Below are 10,158 nucleotides of genomic sequence, written 5' to 3'. Positions count from 1 at the left end.
TGATATATGTACATTTTCCCCAAAGAATTACTTTTTTTTATTCTTAAAAAATATCTATTAATAATTGTTGATTCATCTTATAACAAATTAATTCTGGTTTTTAATGTTTTAAAATAGAAATTACTGAAATGCTTCCTGGAATTCTGAATCAACTTGGAGCAGAAAGTTTGACACATTTAAAACGATTAGCAGGTATCCAGAATGTAGGAGGTATATTTTTTTGACTTTTTTAATAAGCAATGTAACGTATATAATATATGTTTATTATTATCTTTAACATATTATATATCAGGGTTTAAGTTGGGAAAAATTTTTTTGTAGCAATTTAGCTAATTCTACTAAAAAGTTGTAGCAAAATTGTAGAACCAATAGTTAACATTTTTCATCTGTGAGGCTGCCCAGAACAATACAATGTATTGTGATACATTATTGTTTAAACATTTGTTTATTCTCATAGATACTGTACAGTATTACAGTGTACTGCACTACCAATATAACCATAAATCTATTGTTACAACCCACAAGTATCATGATTATTGAACAATTCTTCTTGGTTTTGATTCACACCAGGCAACAATACTGAATGAAAATCAAATTGCCATCTTGGGGGCCATTTATGGAGATGTTTAACAAATTGCTGACATTTTTTACATCAAAACAGTGTTTCCAATTGGAGTTTTTGTTAATATCATCTCAGCTAAACCTTTCACATTCAACCGTGTGAAAAAACAAATTCAATAACTGTTGATATATGAGGGTAATCTGAGAAGGTCATTTACAACTATTATTTTATTAACTTTAGCTAATGACATATCCTTAAAGCTGACAGCAACAAATCTTTTAAACAAATCCCACTCCATCAGAAATTGTTTTAAAATTACATTTAACGATTAAGTATTAGTTTATTGCAAACTTTCGTGACATCCCATAAATGAGGTGACTTCTGTCAAGATGGACTTTTCTTTTGTGTAGTCGGAGCGATGAGAGATTGCAATTGTTGATACTAACTGTCTTATTTTAGGAGAGATAAGATGAAGATAGGATTGTCTTGGGTCGGTTTGGCTGGCAATTTTAAATTGAGGCTGACAGTTGACAAAAATATTTAAATTTTGAAAAAACAGTTTAAAATATAAACAAAATTATATTTTAATTGTAAAAATATTAGATAAAATTATTTTTAATATTTGTATGTTAATATTTGTATATTATTATAAGTGTGTTTACTTATAATAATAAAATGCTTGAACAACACTTTAAATACTTTTTCGGCAACAGTTTAATTTGTTTAAATGAGTGTTTTTGACTCTTTTCACAGGTCTGAATCTGGTTTAACAAGACAGTTCAAATGTTTTTGTTAAACCTGAAGCAGATCTGTGAAGAGGTCAAAAATGTTCTTTTGTAGAAATTAAAGTGTTGCTGAAAAGTATTTAAGGTTGTTGTTCAAGCTAAATTAGTTTCAGCCTATACAGAAGTGTTTCTTCTGTATAGGCTGAAACTAATTTAGCTTGACCAACGACCTTAAATACTTCTTAATGATAAAACGACTTTCCCATTATAACTAACTATTAAATTTTTTGTTATGATTCACAAATGGTGCTATAATACAGGGGGCTATAATACATGATGCTATAATACAATATAATAATAATTTTACCTCCCTGTCCATTCCAGTAATAAAAAGTGTGGTTTCTCATTAGAAAAAGCTTTTAATTTTAACCTTAAAATAATCTTGACCTTTGACCTAGACCTTAAGGTCAAGGATATATTCAATTGTGAAATTTCTTGCTCTTTCCATTGCCAGAGACAAAAATATGCATTCCCATTGAAAAAACAGACTTTACCTTCAAATGACCTTGAAGGTCAAAATCATATTCAAGGTAACCAATTGATTGCCCCTTCAAAACCCTACAACTTTTGTCTAAACCTTTTTCTAAAATAATGAGATCCAATTAAGTTATTTCATTGTCTCAAGATGATAAATCCTGTACATTAAATTTTTGAATGTGATTCTAAGTAAAAATAATTGTTTGTGCTAAAATTTACTGCCTTTTTGAGTTTTAAAAAATTGATTTTTTAAGATGAATCAATCTAGGCATTCACTTGATTCTTCTTTTCCTCAAATAAGTACATGCATTGTGCATTTAGGAAAAATGGCTCCAGTGTATGAATTCTAAAATTTGTTAACTCATGATGATGATAGTTGTTCAGCTAGTTGCATCATTTGCCAAATCCCATTTTATGTTAAATATGATGGAATTACAGCATTTATGAGGCATGCTGATTGTGAGAAGCATTAAAAAAGAGTGCATCTTTTCATTACTTCCCTCCTCCCTTGGTTGGTGTCGTCCAATGAAACAGTTTTCAAAGATGGTGACCTTAGATGACACAATGGGATATATTTATTATTATTACTTTTTTGAGTAAAAGGGATTAGCTATAATTTGTTTGGGGGTAGTGTTGCAATATTAACTTTATCTGCAATAAGATTACAAATTTATTTTCTACTACACAATAAAAGCATGCGTATCTGCATATAAATGGAGAATATTAGGGTTTCTTTCAAAAGATTGATTCTAGATTTTCCAATTGTTTTCCATTTTTAAGCTTGATGTTTATTAATTAATGATTGTACAGTAGAGTGTCATTTATCCGAAAGTCGATCAACTGAAACGTCAGTTAACCAAAAACATTACAGTTGGCAAATTTAAATTTCCACTAGTGCTGTGGCACTGCAATCTTTGGCTATGTCTTGGGCTACTCCAATATTTTTTTGTTTGTGTATGTGTGTTTTAGATGGCAGCACTGGCCCTTTTGTGTGGTGTTTTTCTGAGGACTGTGCATCGGGACATGTGTCGTGCTGAATCGAAATCTGTTTCCATTGGGGACATTAATTTTGGATCTGTGAATTTTATACTTGTAACAGATTGTGCTGTAGTTGTACCGTTTGCAATGGTGACTAAACGTAAACACGTTGTTCCCAGTGTTTCCAATAAACTTAAAATAATAGATCAGTTGAAATGTGGTGCTAGTAGATCAAGTTCAGCTCGGAAATATGGAGTTGGAAATGCCACAATATTGGACATTAAAAAGAACAGTGATGCCATTAAAAAGTTTACATTAGGCTTAACATTGACGAAAATTCAACACGAAGCGACATGCAACAGAGAAAAATTTCAACATGGGATAGGTTAATACACTCAAACCTGTTTTTGTGCGGTCTTTTTTCTGCGATTTTTTATACGTGCAATGTGTTTTGTACAATTATTTTTGTGCAGTATACCAATTTGATTGAAATTCATATACCGCACACAAAACAAATCGCACAAATAAAAATTCGCACAAAAATAGACCGCACAAAAACAGGTTTGAGTGCATATATTTTTTGTAGTAATCGGTTATCCGAAAAATAAGTTATCCGAACAATCCCAGTCCCCAATTGATTCGGATAAATGATGTTCTACTGTATCATGCTCATCACGTAAATTGTTAACATTTCTAAACTAAAACAAACTTTAGAAAGTATTCAAAAGAATTAGAATCAGTTTTCAGCAGAATTGAAATCGGGAGAAATTTTGGTATCATCCCATCACTAGGTAAAACATTTTTAATGTTTTTAAGATGTTCTAATTAGTGGAAGGATAATACCAAAACTTAACAACTTAAAATTTACCAAGCTTTAACCACTTGGACAAACTTTCAGTTTTTTAGTATTTTACTAAATATCCCAAGAAAATTGTCACTAAATCTAAATTCTTGTAGCATTTTAGTGAAAAAAAAATGTGACAGCTTGAATCTGTATGTGTGTGTATTATTATTATATATATATACATATATATATATTTAATATATTAATAAATTATATTATAAATAAATTATAAATATATAAATATATATATATTTAAATTTTAACTAATTGAAGATAATTATAAATCTGATTATCAGAAAATCTGAATAAATTTTTGAAAAGTTTAAAATGATTTTTAAAAGTTTTAAAGTTTTTTTTTTTATAAAATTGTATAAAATATTTCTTTTAAGAGTTCTAAAATTTCCATGCAACAAAAATTTTATATTTTGAAGACAAACAAAATAATAACATTGTAAATAAACACTAGTAAATGCTAAAACTCTAAAGCACCACATGATTGACTATGATCAGATTAAACCTGGATAATACCTAACGAAGCGGTGTCATGTAAAATTTGGGTTCAACCAAGTGCCAGGCCTGGACTTGGATCATGGTAAGAGTAATTCACATGACTCTTAAAAAAAAAAAAAGAGAGAAAAAATCAAGAGAGACAAGTATTCAATTAAACTAACAATAAATTGTTTGTTCTAGTAAAAATTGTTTGTTATAAATGCATTTTACTTGTAATAGGTGGCATTGGCAAAACAAGTATGGGATTAGATGACGACGACGATGATGAAGTTCCAGGTATATTTAATTTTAATTTAAAAATTTTTATAAATAGTTAAACATACCATAAACAGAATTCAGTTTATATTTTGAAATTTAGTTGGTTAATAATAATTATTTATCTGTAATGCTTGAAATTTTACTATATGTTCTGAGTTGTCTTTTGCATACTCTTAAGTATAATGCAAATTTATGTATATATCTTGTAATTATATATCTATCAATATATAACTACTGGATATATATATATATAAATTTGCATTATAGTGAGTCTAATATAATTTATAAGTATGCACATACACTGGTGGAATATGAAATCCCAACACCAAGAAAAATTTAGTTTAGAGCAGTGATTCTCAACCTTTATAGCTCAGTGACCCCCCCAAATAGTTAATATAGGGCCTAAATAATATTTTGCTCCCCCCGAAAGGAATAATAACAGTAAGCCTTACTATTACTAATTGAATTTTGACTGTAATTATAAATGTAAATTTTTTAAAATATTATATAATCACAATGCGCTAATTTTGTACATTAAGAAAATAGATCCATGTATCGAGAAAATTTTAAATGAAAAACAAATGCAACCATCACATTAATTTCTTTTCTTTACATGTGTACTTATTGTAAGTAAAATGTTTATAAATTTATAATAAATGATTTCTCATAAAATGATTTCATTATTGTTTTGCGACCCCCCCCCTTTAATATCACCGCAACCCCAGGGTTGAGAAATGCTGGTTTAGAGGAATGAAATTTAGGCAAAACATTTGTCTATGTAACATATTTATTTGATTGAATTTTTAAGGTCACAGGCTAAAGTATGTGCGAGAAGATCCATTTCAAATGTGAAATGGTGGTACATTAATAACCACTGTAGTCACCACAATTTTGAATGCAAGCATGCAAACATGCATGCAGTGTGTCGTACAGGTGCTGTATGTCATTTTGTGAGATGGAGTTCCATGCCTATTGCACTTGGTCAGTCAAATCAGCAACAGTTAATGCTGGTTGTGGGTGACATTGAATTTGTCGTTCAGTCATGTCCCATACCTGCTCGATGGGAGAAAGATCTGGTGATCTCGCAGGCCAAGGCAACATGTCGACACTCTGTAGAGCACGTTGGGTGACAGCAGCGGTATGAGTATGAGCGTTATCCTGTTGGAAAAACATTCCCTTGAATATTGCTCATGAATGGCAGTACGACCAGTTCAATTGCTAGTTTGATGTACAAATTTGCTGTCAAGGTGCTTGGGATAACGATGAGAGTGCTCCTGCTGTCATAGGAAATTGCTCCCCAGACCATAACTCCTGGTGTAGGTCCAGTGTGTCTATGCTGCAGACAGCTTGATTCCAATTGCTTACCTCTCCTCCTCCTAACCAACATATGGCCATCACTGGCACCAAGACAGAAACGGCTCTCATCTGAGAACACAACAGATCTCCACTCCACCCTCTAATGAGCTCTTGCTTGACACCACTGAAGTTGCAGATGGCAGTGATTTGGAGTTAGTGGAATGAATGCCCACAAGGCTCAGAACTGTCCCTCAAGTAATCAATTTGTTACAGTTTGCTGTGTCACTCTGGTGCCAACAGAAGTTCTAATTTCTATTGCAGATGTAGTACGATGCGCCACAGCCATGCGGTGAATATGGCAGTTTTCCCTGTCAGTCACAGCTGCCAACAATCATGCACAGTGGATACATCCCTGCCAAGTCTTTCTGCAATAGCGTTGAAAGAAAATCCACCATCTCGTAACCCTATTACATGGCCTCGTTCAAACTCAGTAAGCTGCTGATACTGCCTTCTTCGTCTCCTTAAAGGCACTCATGACTTAAACCTTAACTCACAACGTTCAATCCGGACGATAAATAACACTCAAGTTTACATCATATATTTACAGTAAACTTGATTTGCATGTTCATAGTGGCACTACTACTAGCACCAATCTTATTCGTCTAGTGTGAAATTTGAATAGACATCATCTTTCACATATGAAAACATGCCTACCAAGTTTTGTTTATCTAGTACAACTCTTACTTGGTGTTGGGATTTTATTTTCTGCCAGTGTAGTTTTATAACAACACACTGTTTTAAATCGGTATATGTAAATTTTATAATCATTCATCAGTGGAGTTGATGACTTCTGGAAATAGACCTACAGATATAGGTGTTTTTTCAGAAATGGCCAACTTATCTAGTGTCTTACTATGACAATCACTTGGCTAAGGCAGCAGAAGTATCAGTTTGCCTCTGTTGAGAAATCCAGGTTTGAATATGGATTAGATCCTGAAATTTTTATGAGTGGTTTAACATGATTCATGTCAGACTCATTTCTCACTACATAGCTATTTAATTTTGGGCCTGGTCAAATTGTGATGGACATGGAGAAATCTTTGTTAGTATTTGTAGAGTGAAAAGAATTATTAATAAAATTATGTTTGGTTTAATTATATTCTTTAATTAAAAAATTTTAATAATATATTGAATATTTAAATATAGTAATTTGTTTTTTGTTTTTTAGATTTGGTGGAAAATTTTGATGAACCATCTAAAACTGAGGGATTATAAGTTATCAATGCAAAGTTGTGGCAGTTTAATGTGAAGTGCTGCTTTTGTTCTTGACGATTTAAAATTATTAATATTGTTAAAGCTTTGACTTAAATAACTTTTTTAAGATTTGAAGTGATGTATGAGATATTTTTATTAATTTTCTTGTTACTGCAGTAACTATTTTGTTTACATTTAGTTAATGTAAGAAAAAAGAGTTACAATCAGTGTTGATTTCCACATTAATGCTATTGGACTTTATAGAAATGTTTTATATTTGAGGACTAAAAATAAATCTTCTGACTAGTCTTATAAAAGAATTACAGTACTTTTGACAAGTTGTCTTATTTTTGAAGCTAGTTTCTATTTCTTAAAAATAAATATAAATTTGATAATCTTTTTGATAAATTATTTTAATGTTTTTCATCTTTACTGCAATTATATTTTCATGATTGAAATTGATTTTACTGTAATTTGTTAGAATAACAATGAAATTCATACATGTATATATACTTCATGCAGTTTGCAGAATATATAAAAAAAATCATTCAGAATTTAATACTGTAATGTTTGACAAAAATTCAGAATTAATAAAATAATTAACATTTCAAGAATTGTTTTTTGTGATGGAGATCAAAATAAAACTATTTTTTCTTTGTATTTATTTGATGAATTATCTGAATAATTACAATGTAATTATATAGAATAGTTTATATCTCCAAACGATATTACTTTAAGCTGACCAGATTCTCATAGAATAGAATTTTTATTCTACAGAACTCATTTTTAATTCTCCTTAAGCCAGCTAAATCTTTACTTGATCAGTCTGTGTGTAAAATGCACTCTTTGAATCGACCAGTTTCATCATCCTATATGAGATAATAAAATTGAAAAACTATGTGGCATGTTACACTGTTGCATTAATGTAAAAGTTAGTCTTAATCTTCTCCCCCCCATCTTTGGTGTCTGAATGTTTTCCTCTTTAGTGGTATTGTGGAGAATATACATAATTTGCTGTTAATTAATATTTTCAATTCTCAAAAGTTAGCCTATACTTTACTCTTCTTAGATAAGAAGAAATAGAACATTGAATTCATTGACTTTTGTTATATTATCTTTCCACCAATAGGGATAGACAAAATTGATAATCAAGACTGACAAATTTGATTGGTTTTTGGAATCTGGTCAAATAGAAAAATGAAAGTATTATCATATCAGAGTTAAAACAGAGAAAGCAAATATGTTTTTCAGATTACTATAAATCAAACATTTAAAAATCAGATACATTACATTTTCATGTACAGTACACAGAATTTGATGATTTACTAATTAATAAATTTTCTTGTCATATAGCAGGCATGGGCAAATGGGGCTCTTTTTGAGTTACATGCAGCTCTTGCTGAAAGTGTTAATTTTTGTTTGTTGTTGTTATTACTACAATTTTATTTTTATAATTTTGTGAAAATATGTTTATTAAAAAAATTCAATATTTCTTTTATATTATATTTATATTATATAATAAGATCGCGCGCCTTACCATACTATTTGCCACGACAGTACAGAACTGTGGCTCCCATGCATTTTGCAAAACCTACATTTCGGCTCCCACTGAACTCTTGCTTGCCCACCCGTCATATAGCGTTAATCAATATTTAGCATATTTTAAATGAACGGTAGATTGACACCTTACGCCAGGTACTCACATGAGGAAAGTACCCTAAAATTGAAACGTGCACCATCTGCTAGCCATAATGTAAGCAGCTACTAGAATAGGTAGGCCACGTGCCAGTAGTCGAAAATGGCGCCTACTGGATTGCTTTGTTATATCAATTAAACTTTGCCTACTGCAGATAAAAAACGCTCAAAAACGAAGAAATTGGATAGGAAAAATATCCTAAATCATTGAAAGATAGGAATATGGAATACTAACCGAATTAAGATTACGCCATTCTGAATAATTTACGCAGTAAGTACTGGTACGTCTGTTTGACATTAATATCTAAATCGGATAGTAATATAGCATATTAGTGTATAAATAAGCTTTTGAGTCTTGCTGGCTGCCATAGCTAAAATGCTATTGTCCCACGTGATCTTTATGACAACATGGCTAAACGGCTTTCTATTGGTCTAATTTTTTCCGTTGTGCTTTCCCTGGACTGCAAAAGTTTAAAATTTTTAGCTACGTTTTCGGTCGGCTTCGACGGCAAAATGACGTCACTTTTGTTTTGACGTTCTGTCGTCCGTTTCTGCCTGTGAGTGCCAGGCTTTAACCACCTTGACAATCCAGACGTCTGTTATATATGTTAAAATACTTTTTCTATGACTAATAACAATATCGTGATATGAAAATGAAGAGTTTGGAAATTTCTTATTTGAACGACCAGATGGCCGGGATCGAATCCGAACATGTGAAGAATCTCAAGAATTTTTCACGGATAGTGTTTCCGCGGTATGTTTGGCCTCATCCTTTGTCATTTGGTTGTCCTATTATTGAACTACTTGAATCCTTGATGGTCATGTAAAAAATCGTCTTGCACTGTTCACAATTGAGGATAGAGTTTTGAGTTAGAAGTTAACCAACCACCATTGAGTTTACTTTTAGTATGTAAATGCTTATTAGTTAAATTCAAATTCTAACTCGATCCATGGTTGTGAATACTGACATTAGAAACCAGGGGCTACTAGGGCAAATGATTCTCTAAATCCCTTTTAACGGCAACAAATCGGCGAGATCAGACGGCCGGATGGCCGAGCGGTCAAGGTGGCAGCCTACCGCTCTGGGGGACCTGGGATCGAATCGAACGGGTCGAATAATTCCCAGGAATTTTTCGGGGGGTGGTCCGTTCGAAAATGTCGGGCCCCGTCCCTCACCACCCGGTCGCCCCATTGTGGGCCTGGCCGAACCCATAATGGGCCTTCTATAAGAGGCCCTCTTAGTGCCGATAGGGCGGAAAGAGTTAAAAAAAAAGTCGGCGAGATCCTCTTGGTTGTTGGATGGTTGTAGAGCACGGCAATCGAAAGATTTTGGTCTCCAGTCAGGAATGACACCAGTTAGGATAGTCTAAGATCGCGTCCTAACTCGCAAGTGTTCTGATCTATTCGGTTCACAGAGCTTACGTAACGGAGGGCTATAATTCGAGTGGGGCGTGCAATTAGCAAATCGATAGGGTTCCGTTGTTCCGAGTAACGACAGA

The 10,158-nt window shown here is 32.3% G+C and overlaps 1 protein-coding gene across 2 annotated transcripts in view; it reads left to right on the top strand.

Annotated features, from left to right (window-relative positions):
* LOC136982672 (transcription factor BTF3 homolog 4-like) overlaps positions 1-7,628 on the top strand; it is a 29,898-nt gene extending 22,270 nt beyond the window's left edge. For both annotated transcript variants that reach the window (XM_067279239.1, XM_067279238.1), the window contains exons 5-7: positions 118-210; positions 4,376-4,432; positions 6,939-7,628. In XM_067279239.1, the coding sequence (XP_067135340.1) occupies positions 118-210; positions 4,376-4,432; positions 6,939-6,985 (197 nt within the window). In that variant the 3' untranslated portion in view covers positions 6,986-7,628. The remainder of the gene's footprint in view (positions 1-117; positions 211-4,375; positions 4,433-6,938) is intronic.
* Positions 7,629-10,158: the final 2,530 nt, after the last annotated feature.

This window comes from Centruroides vittatus, unplaced genomic scaffold (assembly GCF_030686945.1).
Source record: "Centruroides vittatus isolate TY-2023 unplaced genomic scaffold, ASM3068694v2 contig_862, whole genome shotgun sequence".
NCBI classification, from domain to species: domain Eukaryota; kingdom Metazoa; phylum Arthropoda; class Arachnida; order Scorpiones; family Buthidae; genus Centruroides; species Centruroides vittatus.
This window is presented reverse-complemented; position numbering and strand designations above follow the sequence as displayed.